Below are 13,697 nucleotides of genomic sequence, written 5' to 3'. Positions count from 1 at the left end.
GAATAGATGGAAGCAGAAATAATCTTTCTTTGTTTCTTCTTAAGGTTGCGGAGATACAGAGTCCTAGGCAGTAGCAGCTCGGACTCAGATCTTATCTCTCGTCTGGCTCAAATCCTGCAGAATGGATCTCAAAGACCAAGGAGTTCTACCCAGTGTAAGAGTCCGGGATCTCCTCACAGTCCAAAAACGCCACCCAAGAGCCCTGTCATCCCCCGCCGCAGTCCCAGTGCCTCCCCTAGGAGCTCTTCTTTACCCCGTACTGCCAGTTCTTCTCCGTCCCGGGCTGGGAGATCCCATCATGATCAGAGGAGTTCATCCCCACATTTTGGAAGGAGTAAATCACCTCCTAGCCATTCAGGCTCTTCATCTTCTAGGAGGTCCTGTCAACAAGAGCACTGCTGCAACAAAACGAGCAAGAATGGTCTGAAAGGATCTGGCAGTTCTTTCCACCATTCCCCAAACACTAAGACTTCCACAGGAAAGAGCAAATCAACTACTAAGCTTAGCAGATAGGAACTGGGTCTTGACAGGTATAAAGTCTCCTCCTAAATCTGATGCATGTTGTGTCTGTGTACTGTGTATTTAAAAAAATAATCAAAAAAAAGTATATTAAAAAAAAAGGTGTTGAATCTGCACATTTTAAAGAAAGTAGCCATTGTAAACTATTCATGAGAAAGCATTCTGTGTAAATAAGTGGCCAGGCTTTGCCTTAGAGCAGGCAGCAAGCAGATCCACAAGATGGGAAGTAGAGGCCAGGGTAAGAATGGCTGGGTAGTCAAAGAGGTGCAATGTATTTAGAGTGAAAAAGTATCTTGAAGGTGAGTGTTTTAAAATGGTATTAATCTCAATGTGTTTAGTTTCCCTAGTTAGAAGATTTGGCCTAATTATTTAAGGCCTTGCATACTCAAGGAGTGTGTAAAAAAGCCTGAAACAGTTATTCCCAAAATGATGTCACTACTTGGGAGATAAGTACTGCTCAAGCATTTCTTTGCAGTTTTAAAAAAGCACACACTTTAGGAGATGATATTTCTGCCTTATAAATTTCTTCCATTTTGAGCTGCACTCACCTCTGAGTCACTGAGTGCTTATTTTGTCCCCTATCATGACACAGATTTTTACCTAAGTATCATATACCTTACCCCTTCTTGACACTGATGAAATTTAAAAAATCAATATTTGACAAGATGCTTTTGTACCAATAAGATTTAGAGATTTGCGTAGCAGTAATTAGGATCCAAGAAGCTGATTCTCAGTTCTATATCATACAGTTTTCTGGGAGTCATAGTGGGGCTCTTCAAAACACATTTGGTAGAATTTGGAAAAGCATTCCCTCCTAGGAAATAAGAGAAAGGAGTAGATGCATGCCCTTCACTGGATGTTGCAGATTTACAGTAAAATGCAATATAAGTTAGGAAATAAGAACCTTTTTTTACCCCCTTAATTCGACTGAAAAAAGAACCTTTGTTATTGCTGACTTTTGTTTTTCCATTAGTTATGGATCACTTAAACCACAGATCTTTACAATGCAGAGATGATTACCAATCAAGTTTTGGTTTTTTGGTAATTTGTTTTCTAAAATAATGAAAGATGAAACCAAGATGAGGAAATTGTCTACTTTATGAACTTGATAGGTTAGGGGTGACAGAAATATACTTAACACCCTTACAAAATCTGGGTAAGAATATTAATCATCAAAGCAAAATATATGGAAAGAAATCTGAGATATTTTTATATTGGATCCTTGTAATTCAGTTTCCCAAATGTGTTTTTGATAGCCAAGCTTTGTTGACTCTCAGTAAAGTCCTGGTGTTTAATTCCTCCAACTTTATTAGGTAGTTGCTTAGTAACATCTCGTGCTCTGCAGGAACCCTGTAGGGAATGAAAGGTATGGCACCTTTTGCTGTATTCAGGAAAGCATAGTGGGTCAGAATAGGGACAGACAAGAACACAGGCCTGAGAAAGATGCAGCCAGCTCTCCTCCCTAATGATTCCTCTTGTGGGGACTCTGGCTGCATAGGAGACTTGTCTATTACTGATCTGCTTGCTGTAATCATATGCCTCTCCAGCCAGCATCTGTGTTTTTTTATTTAACCTCTGCCAAATGAATACTTTTGGATTTAAAAGGGAATATTTTGTCTCTGAGCTAACACATTCTAATGCTGCATTAAAGCTGCCCTAGAGCTGCACTGAATTTCACTTGCTTTGTCAGATTATGTTGTGGTTTGTTTTTCTTTTCTTACTATGTATATTGTTTCCCTTATGTAATGTAGCACAGTGTGGAACCTTAATTTCATTCAGGTTTCAAGCACTACAGATGAATGCAATAGGTAGGGTATACCTGCTTTTTCTGAAGAAACTGTACCATTGCAAAGTCCTATTCCTTTGTATTATAATGTATAATAGGTGCTATACCAATAATTGCATGTCCTCATGGTAAATTATATGATATAAATATTTATATATACATATATGTATATGCTTATATAAACTCATTCTTTCTCATTTTTCATTTGTAATTTATGTACCACAAATAATACAGTTCCCTTTCTGTTAGTTCCTGTATAATTACCTCTTCTATTCTCCCCCGCACCCCTGTCAAAAAAAATCCAGAATGCACAAATTCTAATAGCCTTTATACCTTGGTACAAAATGGAAGGACTGCTGATTTCTCTACCAGCCAATGTTTTGTGTTGCAGCTTGTTTTCTTTTTTCTATTTCTAACTTCATGTGCACATTTGCATATGGAACAAGAACAAAGACTCAAAAGGTATTTTTATTTTTTATTACAAATAGGTCTTGCTCATTTTTATTTCATGATGTGAGTTCTTAATTGTGAATACTTGTCATACAGAAACAGTGACAGTCTATGGATGAATGTGACAACAACAAATTCCATCTTTTCCTTTCTGTTTTCTATGTGTTTCCTAATGGTATACCATAAAAAAGAATTTGGTCACATTGTGATGTTTTTGTCCTTGGCACTTGCTGGAATTATTTGTTAAGGTGGTGTGGCAGCCCATGATTATTTTTCCTTATTTCTGAAAAGCATTTATTATCATCATGTAAGTTTATTCCTACATTACATTGTCAGTTTTCAAAAGTACTAACTTTATGCATCGTTGCCTGAAAATGCTGAAGTTGAGGTGTTTATATTCTCTCTCCAGTGTAACAGGATCCAGAAACGGTAACTGCTTTACAGGTGAGAAAGCATATAACACCTCTGTTATGTTGTCTTCAAAGTACACACTCGTCCATTGTTAGACATTACTATGTAAAATAAACCAATGCTGTAGAAATTCACTCTTACTTGAACTATTTGCCAATGTAAAAATAGTAAACTATGCCAAAAAGAAAAAGAGAAATCAGTCATGATTGGTGACACAGGCTTCTTTTGGTGATGAAAAGGTAGAAGGACTGTATACCCCCAGTTGCTTTTTTGCTGTAGATTTAACAGGATCTAAGGAGAAAATCATGAAGATGTGAATGGAGGAGCAATTGTGAATAATTTAGCTTGAACTACCTGCTCTTCTTGAGTTTTTTGTTTCTTGATACCTTTCTCCCGAAAGTTTACAGAAATGCTTACTGTAGTCTAACATAGCAATCGGTTAATATTATTAAGTAATGGTCAGCTGATCAACTCATACATAAATATCAGCTTAATATTTCTAGAGGGCCTATATAATCATTAAGGACTCTGTAAGCCTCAGTATTTGAATGTGGAAATGGCTCTGCAGAAAACCACCAATGTACATGTTTGTGACCCTTGTGCAGAGTGTGTGTGAATAGTTTATGGCAGGTTATCTGCAACACATTTTCAGGGACGGGGAAGATTTTTCTCCATTGTACAAAATATCTGCCGTTACTCTGCATAGCACACAGCAGTTTATATAGGAATATTAGCTGGGAAATAATAAAATTCAAGGAGCTGTTGCTTTGTCTTCTCCCTTTCTTTGGCGGGCAGTGCAATGGAGCCATGACATGTAGCAGCTGCAGATGCTGCACGCTCATTTCCTCTTTATGGTGTATTCTGTGTTGTGGCCAGCACTTTGGAGCATTTTTTAGAGAAACTGAGGCATGAAGCCTTTAAACTAAAATAGAACTTGAAATCACCAAACATTTCACACAGATTTTTGTGCTACAATATTGCATGGTAAAATGAATCTAAGTTACAATCTCAAAAATCAATATTAATTAACCTCTTTATTAATTACAAATGCCAATTACTACTTCGGTAAAACCCTGCTAGAATAATAGAAAGTGTGATACAATAGAGCAACGTTGGCAAGTTGTATGATGCTAAGCACCTATCTACTGCTTGAGCAGGATCAATAAGCGTAAAAAATTTCACTGCTCAAAGGCAGGAGCAAGATGAGGTCTTAACTGCTAGTTATATATAATTATACAGGAGGCAAAGCCCTGCAGAGTGACACAAGGCATTCATTACAGCCACCAGCCACATCCTGTCTTGGGAAATCTGGACATATTCTTACCTTGAAGTCTGCATGTTTGAGATCAAGCTTTCTTGCATACCTCACTAAACAGTCTTGATGTATAAGAAAGGATTTGGTCCTATATATTTAAAAATAGCTTGAAATATTTTTCATCTGAAAAAGACTTGCTGGAGCTCTATCATCCACGATTTGTAATATTATGGTAATAACTATTGCTGGGAAAACATACAATTTTGATTTTATATATATATAAATACACATTTGTACCTAAGTGTATCTTCATATACACTTATATAGATACTGTATATTATATAGAAATATATATATATACATACATACATATGTGTGTATATACATATAGATAGGAAGAGTCTCAGCTTTTCCATCCTGTTCACTGGAATTCATTTGCCAGAGTGAGCCAAGGCCTGTTTTGCCTTGATTTATTCTGGTCTCCTTTTCATCTACTGCAATGTCCCTATGCCCTAATTCTGATTTTGTGTGTTTTTCATATTACAAGGCCTCATCCTCTAGTCCTACTTGGGCAAAACTCCTCTAAGTCCTTCTTATTGCAGTAATAATTATCCAGTGGTTGACTGTAATGCTTCTAAAATTTTTTTTCTCTTTGATGAGAATGTAGATAAGGCCAGATTTACCGTACAGTCTTTTTCCTGTAAACAGAATCTTTCTGTAATGAATTGAACATTTTTATGGAACACTTAGAGGCATAAATTCTGGTAAGAAGAATGTAATTATTCCAATTTCTTAAAAGGGTCTAATAGAAAATGAATTATATGTGCCTCCAATTTTTATATTTATCTTAAATGAGAGAGTAGTCTTCTGAAAAGGAATAGGAGAATAAAAGAGAGCTCAAAGTTAAACTCTTTCTCATGACAGGCTTATAGTACATGCAGGACTGATGCTGTGAAGTGACAAGAGCCATGTCTGTCTTGTCATTCTCAGTGAGTCAGGGTCTGCTTAGGTTAACACCAAGATTGCTGTGGTGCATTCTCTGTATGCTTTTCCACTTTTAGGAGTGGTCAGAGAACTGTTGGCTGGATAAAGGCCTTGACTTTTAACCATGAGTCCTCTCTTCAACTGGTGAAAGCTTTGGGTGCTCGTTGGATGGTGAACGTGGCAGTGCTAGGTTAGCAGTTGAACTTGGATCTTGGGGGTGTTTTCCAACCTTGATGATTCTTTGATTCCTCTTTCTGAAAATTATACAACAGGACATAATATTTTTATTCAACTTCTTTTAGCTAATCAAGCTGGCGGTGAATTGATTTGGTTTGTTTGCTGTTTTGCTTTTGGCTCAAATGTCTTTGGTTGTAATTAGTACCATTTTTGGTTACCAGGAATGCTGGTAAAAGGAAGTGAGGTTCAATGTTTTGACTACATGCAATACACAGGCATATGTCATACATTTCTTAGCTAATCAAATTGCATAAACATGCACATCACATTAGAATACCTCACCTGTCTACTTGAAGCCAGTGTTCCTTTTCCCTACACATAATATTTGTGAAAGAGAAATTATATAAAATCAGCTTGGATTATATTATAATTGTCAGGAATTATCTTATGATATTGTCAAATGCCAAAAAGTTTTTATCACTCATTTTCATATGGTTTAAATAATCAGGCTTTTAAATATATATCTTTAAGGAGGGGTTTTTGTTTGGTTGGGTTTTTTAAAGAAAAATGTACAGGAGTCCATTGTTTCAAAGACTGGTGTATTAACTTTGCAATGACTCTTGCCATTCAGGTTTGAACAGGTAGGCTGATTTTACTCTCCATTGGTGATAACACATTCTCTCTCAACAATAATGATGACAAACCCAAATGCTATGCTCCTGTTTCTCCCCTACATGAAGAGCTTGGACCCATGGGAGTTCTTGCTGTTCTTGTGCAGGTGCAACTTCATTAAAATCATTATAGGGTCCTGTTTTGTTAAGGCTCTTTCCCCTGATTAGGGACTGAAAAGATAAACTCGCTCTATAAATATCAAACTTGCTGTTGCTGTACTTTAAATTGGAAAATGCTAATTTTCTTATTGTTGTTACTATTATTACATGACATGACATTCCTCTGGATCACTCCTTTTCTGTCAGAATTACTGTTCAGGGCCAGCTTTGGCCAAGAGTACGATGTGGTTTCTTTTAAAACAGTACCCCAAGTGGGCTACTCATGTGAGGCCCCCATCATCCACAAGCGTCTGTGGGAATTCAGCTGGAATTAATTTGATGTTTGTTTTGAGATCACTTGATCTTTGACCTTTTATGTAAAGGGCCTATGGTAACAGCAGAACAGCTTGCTCCAAAAGATGCAATGTAATTAATTTGGTCTGCCTGGCTTTAAATCCTTTTAAACCAGTATCTCCTGCATGGCAGGCATGGTCATAAAGGTTTGATGCAAAGTGAAGTAGGATTTTTTTGACAATTTCATATACTTTTCTTCTGACTGGAGATCTGGATTTTTTTGCCAAGCAGCCTTCTCTGCATCCTCTTCACTTTCATTGGCGAGAAAGCAAAATTGGAAATTCTTCCCCAGTTTTTAACTTTCTTTTCTATAGAGTCAGCCCAGACTCAAATTGCAGTGCTTGTGTTATTAACAGATGCCAGTTTTCAAATGCTTTCCTATGAACATCCAAACTAGTAAATTAAGGAAATCACCAGCAATGCCTTCAGACAAGTACTGACTTTTTGAAGTGGCCAACCAATGGCTGCTAATCTAAAATCTCTGGGCAATACCACAAAGAATTAAATCTGTGTATTAATTAAAAATACAATGTTGTAAACCCCACAAGAAATCAAGTACTCGACAGTAAAGTCTGCAGTGTGATTAAATTAAGTGGAAAGTATTCAAAGATTGTTTTTTACCATTCAGGAAGACAAATGTTGAGTCCTTCAGATTCTCTTACTCAGTAATTGCAATTCTCTTCCCCTCCTTGGAAATCCTCTAAGCCATCTTTTCATTTAAGTTTGCTCAGGCACCCAAGAGCATAAAGAGTTAATGCCCTTGTAATGGTCATTTGTACATAAAGCTGTAATTATTTATTTTCTCATTTGTACCATATCAAGGCTTTGTACAATGTTTAAGTTTTGTTTTCAAATTATTTTGTATTTTATTTTTATAAACTGGTTCTAAATAAAATATTCATTCAGCATGCAAAACTTCAATTCTTGATTGTGTTTGTATAACGATTCATTAACTTATAAAGCTGTAGCTGAAATATTTTTCAGTGTTTTTTACTACTGTAACCCTGTAATTTAAATGGATAAAGTGCTTCAGCAGTGATTATTTTTTTTCTCTGTTTCAAGAAAGTAAAAAACAAGCGTATGTTGGTACTACTACATGAATCAGATGTTCATATTGCAAATTGAAATGATTGGATCAATGGAAGTTTAACTGATTTAGTAGGTTCATGTGTGGTATATTAATAACTGCAGAAAAATCCAAATAGGCCACCTCAGAAACATGACTTTTTATTTATTCTTATCCCTTCTGTCTGTGTTCATCTAAACAATAAATGATTGGCACAGCCAGATCAGGTCAATTTAAGTAACAATATGGTGGTCCTGAAAAGCCAGCTGCTAATGGCATTTTTCCCTTCAAAATTGAATTTTTTTTATTTAGTCAGAGGTCACTATAATTGACCTCTTTTGGGGATAATCAGCTGTCTGGATGTAGTCACTAAGCTTTTACAATCTCTTGAGGAAACTTGTCTCCCTCTGTACAATAAACTTAAGCAGCAGATAGCAGAGAAATGAATGAATGAATGAATCTGAGTGCTATGGTGAAAAGGCAGTGTTAAGCTACCAGTTGCTCTAGTTTCCTCCAAGACCCTTTTATTTTTTTCTAGTAACTGTGCACAGCAGCACTTTGCACAGCAGGACAAGTTTTTTAGGGAAGTCCAGAAGAATTGGAGAAAATTCCCTGGATCTCTTTCTCAGTATTACCACTGTTATGCCATGCACTCAGGTAAATGTAAAGCCAGCTCTGCCTTTGTTCAAATAATTGGCAATATTTTCATTAAGCTTCATGACCAGGTCATTAGCTCTTGTCATTTATACAAATAGCCTGGATAGCTTCACAGGAAACAAACTGGGAATTCATTTACTCAGTAACAGACCAAGAAAATTATGTTTCACCTTCTTTTAAGAGCAGACAGAAACTTAATGGTATGGCTTCTGAATGGTGCATGTGATCACAGAAAGGGTGTGTAAAGCAACCTACTGTATTAATTTGATGATGAAAATAAAAATTTTGCCCACTCTGTAGTGATGAGAGGTAGCTCAGTTTCCTTCTGTATTTAAAATATGTAAATCTAGAATGTGTCAGAAGTGGAAGAGTGATTTCGGTCTGGCTCCAGTATATTTTAGCGGTACAACTGAAACACAGGGAAAGAAGCAAGATCAGAACAAACATGCTGTGGTACGTTGATGTTGAGGTCTGGCTGTTGTCTGACCACCACAGTGTCTTTTAGCACTGCCTGGCTTGTCTTCATTCATACAGGAGATCCAATCTGCCCCTTCTGCTCACAGGATCTTGCTGCACTTCTCTACTCACACTGTAGCTGCCTCTCACATAAAATCAGTACTGGAACATGAGAAAGCAGACACAAGTCACCTCTCCCAAGAAATGCTGTAGTATGTGAAATTCAAGAATTAACAATTGCAAAAAGAACTGAAACATCAAGAGAAAGATGGGTAAGAACTGCCAGTTGCAACCTGGACAAGTTCAAACTGCTGCCCAGAAGGACTAGGTAGATGGCATTCGCTAATCTACCAGGAATGTCATGATAGCATGAATTACCTTGTGTCCATGAAAACTAGTTACAGAAAACCCTGCTCAAGAGAGCCCATCTGTACTGATGGGGGAGAAATAATGCTTCCAACAAGTTAATCTGGAAAGCTTTTAACAACATAGAAACAAAAATGTGATTTAGAAGGATTCTTTACCATTCTTAAACTCAACAATTTCTTAATACCTGTCACCCATACCATCTTCTTTTGTTAAGGTAAACCTGGAAAAAAGAACTTTCTCTTCTTCAAGGCATTAATCCCATTGAACATTGTATTGTACATGTATACATTTTATTTTTGTGAGATATTTTCATATTTTACTACATCTGTGATTCTGAAAGGAAACACTTGCTAACTGATTACCCTGTTTTCACATTTTAGTAGGCAGCAGTGGCTGGTTTTTGAAGTGCAGATGAGTTAATTCAGTACACCAAATGGTGTAATGGTGGAAATTAAGTACATTTTCATATGGTGGTGTTCAGTCAAAGCTGACTGCATAAAGTGGCATACCTTATGCTATGATTACATATTCTTATGCTTCTAGGAGAGGGGCAGTTTAATTGTGATTCTCTATCTTATTTGTATTTGCTTAATTCCTGCAGCAGGAATGCTTGTGCAAACTGACTGTAACACTAGAAGCAGCTAGTCATTGCTATAGGCCAAATTTATCTCTAGAACCTTTTTAAATGTTGGTGATAAATGCTTAAGAGCACCTGTTTGATTTTTGAAGTCATTGGACAAAATTTCAGGTGAGAGTGGTTTTCTTTGACCTCTGGTACAGACGCCAGATACAAGAACATTGCACCTCTGCTACTTCTGAATTGTGCAAAGTAGAGTGGCTTGAATATATAAGCCTGAAACACAACTTAAAATAGTGCCAGTGACAATAGTTTTCCCTATCTAACTACTAAATGGCAATTTTTCTTTTTTGGCATGAAGATAAAATTATTTTTGCTTGTTTCAGAGTTGACACCAGGTTACATTTTGCTCCAACTCTTCCTCATCTTTCTTCTTCCTTGGCTATATAGTTATGAGAAAGGAAATGATAATGAAAGCTTTCTAAACTATGCAGGAGCATTTGTCTGGAATGAAGTGAGCCCCTGCCTCCTGTAATTTACCAGCAAATCTGACTTCCATTTCATGTAAAACAATACAAAGCTTTTTGTCCTCTGTATTTCAAACACTGTAGTACTGATTCCACAAGGCTTACAAAAGCAGATGAAGATACAGCCTGCATATAACCTATATGGCAGAAACAGGCATCTCTCATCCATTCCTCATTTTTCTGTATTTCTCTATTTTAACCATGTGACTGGTTAAAAAAGAGACTACCCTGCTAGTGCAGTAAAACACAATGTCTCTGAAGAGAAGGTGCATTTGACGAGCCGGGAATGAACAACAGCCAAGTGGAACAATGTATGACTTCTGAGGAGGACACTCATGAATGCCAGTGAATGCTCAGTGCTAAACCATTCCTAGAATAAGCAAGTATCTCAAACTCCTCCTGTGATGCCTTGCACAGCTCAGACTTCTAAAACCTCAACAACAACAACCAAGCAAACACCCACAAGCATAACTATTAGAGAAGGGTAGTTCTTAAAAAGCCAGCTACTTCTGAGGCTTGTTTAATCCAAAACCAAAGTAACTTCTGTAAGATAGCTCCTGGTGGTAGTAACCATAATGTTACTTTTTTACCCCACTCTCATGCCTTTTATTTTTCACAAGGTGACATTAAACAAAGGGATGATACAGACAAAAGTCTTATTCAAAATAAATGTGGTTTTTTTTAAGAGGATAAAGAGAAGAGAAGAAATTTATTAGCCAACTGCAACAGTTAACTGGAGACTGGTAATTAGTGTTTAATGCCACCTATAGCAAAATGTTTCCCACTGGGAAAAACATGGGAGGCAAGTCCACTTTGCTCCTTCAAAGTCACAGGCTGGAGCAGAACATACATCAGCACCCAACAACACAGTCATTTTACATCTATTCAAGTTTTTACACATCTGCAAAGCAGAAGTAGTAGCAGCCATTTGGATGTTCTTTCTTAATGGTTCTCAGGGGGGGCCTAGGAAACTCGGAAGGACCTGGTTCTTGTGACATGGAACTGGAGCTGCAGCTGCTGCTTCTGCTGCTGCTTCCAGCTACCTGTGCTCTAGCTCTGTCCTTAGCAGGGGAGAGCTGGGGGGATCCTGGGCTCAGGTACCCAGCTGTGGTCTGAGTAGATGCAGTGGCATGTGTGGTTGGGCCAGTGTTGTTTTTCACATAGATGTTCTTGATAGCAACCAGCGTATGTGCCATGATGCTGATGCTGTTATTCAGATCTTGCATGCCTTGCTGCAGCAGCCGAAGATTGTGGTTGACACTGTCAAAGCCAGACTGGATCACCTGTATTTGGGTCTGCTGAATCTGCAGTAGGTCCTCTTCAGTCATTTCATTTTGGTCTGCCTGGCACCTGCCTTTTGTTTTGGCTTTTACTTTCCCAGAGGAACCACTCCCTGACGTCCCCAGAAAAGGCAGTTGTTCTTGACTAGGTGGAACCAATACCATGTCCTCAGAGCTTTCTTCTGGCTCCACCACCTTCACTACTATTTCTTCTTTGAGGTTCATCTGCTCAAGACTGGATTGATGAGATGGGCCAGGACTGCCATTAAACCCTAGAAGAGATGGGGGGGAGGGAAGAAAAGCAAAGCCCATGAGAAACTTCATAACCTCAGTGGTGACATATTTTCTCATCCACTATGCACTGACATCAGTCCTTGAAACAAGACTCTCAAACTATGTTATCTTTGATGGTTTTAGAATACAAATTACTTTGACAGGTGGTAAGAAAACCATAAATACACATTCACCAGTTAACCATGTATCTGCATACTACGGCTCCCTTACCACCACAGAAACCAAGCTTAAGGATCCCAAAGTTCACTGCAAGCTCGTTTCATGCTCTATCGTGCACGCAGTAAACAGTAAGAGCATTGCTGGATTGCAGGAATCCCTTGGTATTCCAGCATGCTAGGACAATATCGCTGGCACGTACGAAGTTATGTGCTCACAGCACTTTGTACTGGCTGGACCTGCGTGCTGCCATGGCTTTTTGCATTTGTAAGAATAATACGGCAATAGTGAAGATCTATTGGTGGCCGGGTCTAACGCCTCGTGGATGGGCAGCATCTGCTACGAGACGCTGTTTTTACTCTCGGTGCTGTTCTTAGGCATTTCTATGACCTAGAGCACGAAGCCTCACAGTTCTGTGTGCGTGCGTATACGTTTTGCCTTTCCAAGGATCCGAACCAGCGCTTTCCCCTGCGCGCACGCAGCGGGCGGGCAGCGCCGTTCCCCCGCGCACCGGGGCTCCCGCGGCTGCCGTGGGGGACGCCGGCCGGAGGGTCCGTGGCGGCGCCGCGGGGGTCGCTCCCGCACTCACCCATGTCCCCCACGACGGCGCCGGGCAGCTCCAGCGTGTCGATGCCGCCCACGATGGGCACGGCCTCGGCGGGCAGCAGGGAGCCGTAGGGGCGGCGCTGGCGGCGGGCGGGCGGCGCGGCGGCGGGCGGCAGCTCCTCGGGGGCCAGGAGGAGGCCGAGGGCGGGGGGCGCCGGCGGCCCGCAGCCCTGCGAGAGGCGGCACAGCTTGCTGCGGTCGCGGCGCTTCAGGTCCCGCCAGCGCTTCTTCAGGTCCTCCACGTCGCGGGGGCAGGCGGCCACCGGGTTCACCTTGTGCCGGATCAGCTCCCACACCTTCCGCTTCTGGCCCGCGGAGGCGCGGCCGGGTCCCGCCGCGAACAGCAGCTGCTCGTGCTTCAGCACCTGCTCGATCAGCACCTCCGTCTCCGCCTCGTTGAAGTTCGCCTTGCGCCGTTTGGGCGAGTCCTCGGCCATCCTCCGCCGCGGGTGTCGGCGGGCGGGCTGGCGAGGAGCGGCGGGGAGGGGAGGACGCCGCTGCCCTTCCCTGCGCCCCGGCCCGCGGGTGCCGCCGCCGCTAGGCCGGGCCCCGAGCCCTGCTGGGGAAGGAAATACCGCGCATGAGAGGAAAAGACGCGCACGGACCGGCGCAGGCGCCCCGTGCCCCGCGTGTTGACATGGGGAGGGGGCGCGGCCCCCGCCCGCCTCCCCGGCGGGAATCCCCGCTCGGCGCCGCCCCCGCGGGAAGGGGGGACACGCCGGGCCCGCCCCCGGCGCGGGTTGTGCGCGTGCTCGGCGGGAGCGCGGCCGGGAATGGCGGCGGTTTTGGAGCTGCTGCTGCAGGAGGAGGTGCCGGTCAGCGCCGTGGTGCGGTGGCTCCGGCACGGCCCCGGCCACCGCCCGGCTGAGGTAACGCGCGCTAGGTCGTCCGCCCGCAGCGCCCGGGCTCCCGCGGGGCCGGGCCCGCAGCCGCGCCACTCCCCCGGCGCCCGCCGCTGCCGCGGGCCGGGGCCGTGCGGGAAAGTTTGTCCGCCCCGCGCTGC

At 41.4% G+C, this 13,697-nt stretch overlaps 3 protein-coding genes across 7 annotated transcripts in view; 2 read left to right on the top strand and 1 right to left on the bottom strand.

The window, feature by feature from the left end:
- TTBK2 (tau tubulin kinase 2) overlaps window positions 1-10,105 on the top strand; it is an 85,738-nt gene extending 75,633 nt beyond the window's left edge. For all 3 annotated transcript variants that reach the window (XM_038139041.1, XM_038139039.1, XM_038139040.1), the window contains one exon: window positions 45-10,105. In XM_038139041.1, coding sequence (XP_037994969.1) covers window positions 45-513 — 469 coding nt within the window. In that variant the 3' untranslated portion in view covers window positions 514-10,105. The remainder of the gene's footprint in view (window positions 1-44) is intronic.
- LOC119701861 lies at window positions 2,777-13,159 on the bottom strand. Its single transcript, XM_038139045.1, has 2 exons — window positions 12,678-13,159; window positions 2,777-11,910 (listed from the first exon to the last, which is right to left on the bottom strand). Exons 1-2 carry the CDS (start codon window positions 13,129-13,131, stop codon window positions 11,252-11,254), a joined length of 1,113 nt encoding a protein of 370 aa, XP_037994973.1. The 5' UTR covers window positions 13,132-13,159; the 3' UTR covers window positions 2,777-11,251.
- A 115-nt stretch (window positions 13,160-13,274) lies between these two features.
- CDAN1 (codanin 1) overlaps window positions 13,275-13,697 on the top strand; it is a 31,961-nt gene continuing 31,538 nt past the window's right edge. For 2 of the 3 annotated variants that reach the window (XM_038139044.1, XM_038139043.1), the window contains exon 1: window positions 13,433-13,563. In XM_038139044.1, the coding sequence (XP_037994972.1) occupies window positions 13,468-13,563 (96 nt within the window). In that variant the 5' untranslated portion in view covers window positions 13,433-13,467. Of the gene's footprint in view, window positions 13,564-13,697 lie in introns of all 3 variants that reach the window. The other variant, XM_038139042.1, reaches the window with a different exon arrangement.

Source organism: Motacilla alba, chromosome 5 (assembly GCF_015832195.1).
Source record: "Motacilla alba alba isolate MOTALB_02 chromosome 5, Motacilla_alba_V1.0_pri, whole genome shotgun sequence".
Taxonomy (NCBI): Eukaryota; Metazoa; Chordata; class Aves; order Passeriformes; family Motacillidae; genus Motacilla; species Motacilla alba.
Note: the sequence above shows the minus strand (reverse complement) of the source record. Positions and strands in the feature narration are given on the sequence as shown.

What these genes read in the sequence shown, in the direction of transcription:
- LOC119701861 (XM_038139045.1), bottom strand. Translation starts at nt 13,131, where the DNA reads ATGGCCGAGGACTCGCCCAAACGGCGCAAGGCGAACTTCAACGAGGCG. An exon ending in CGCCGTCGTGGGGGACATGG is followed by an intron (nt 11,911 to 12,677) that starts GTGAGTGCGGGA and finishes CATCTCTTCTAG; the next exon opens with GGTTTAATGGCAGTCCTGGC.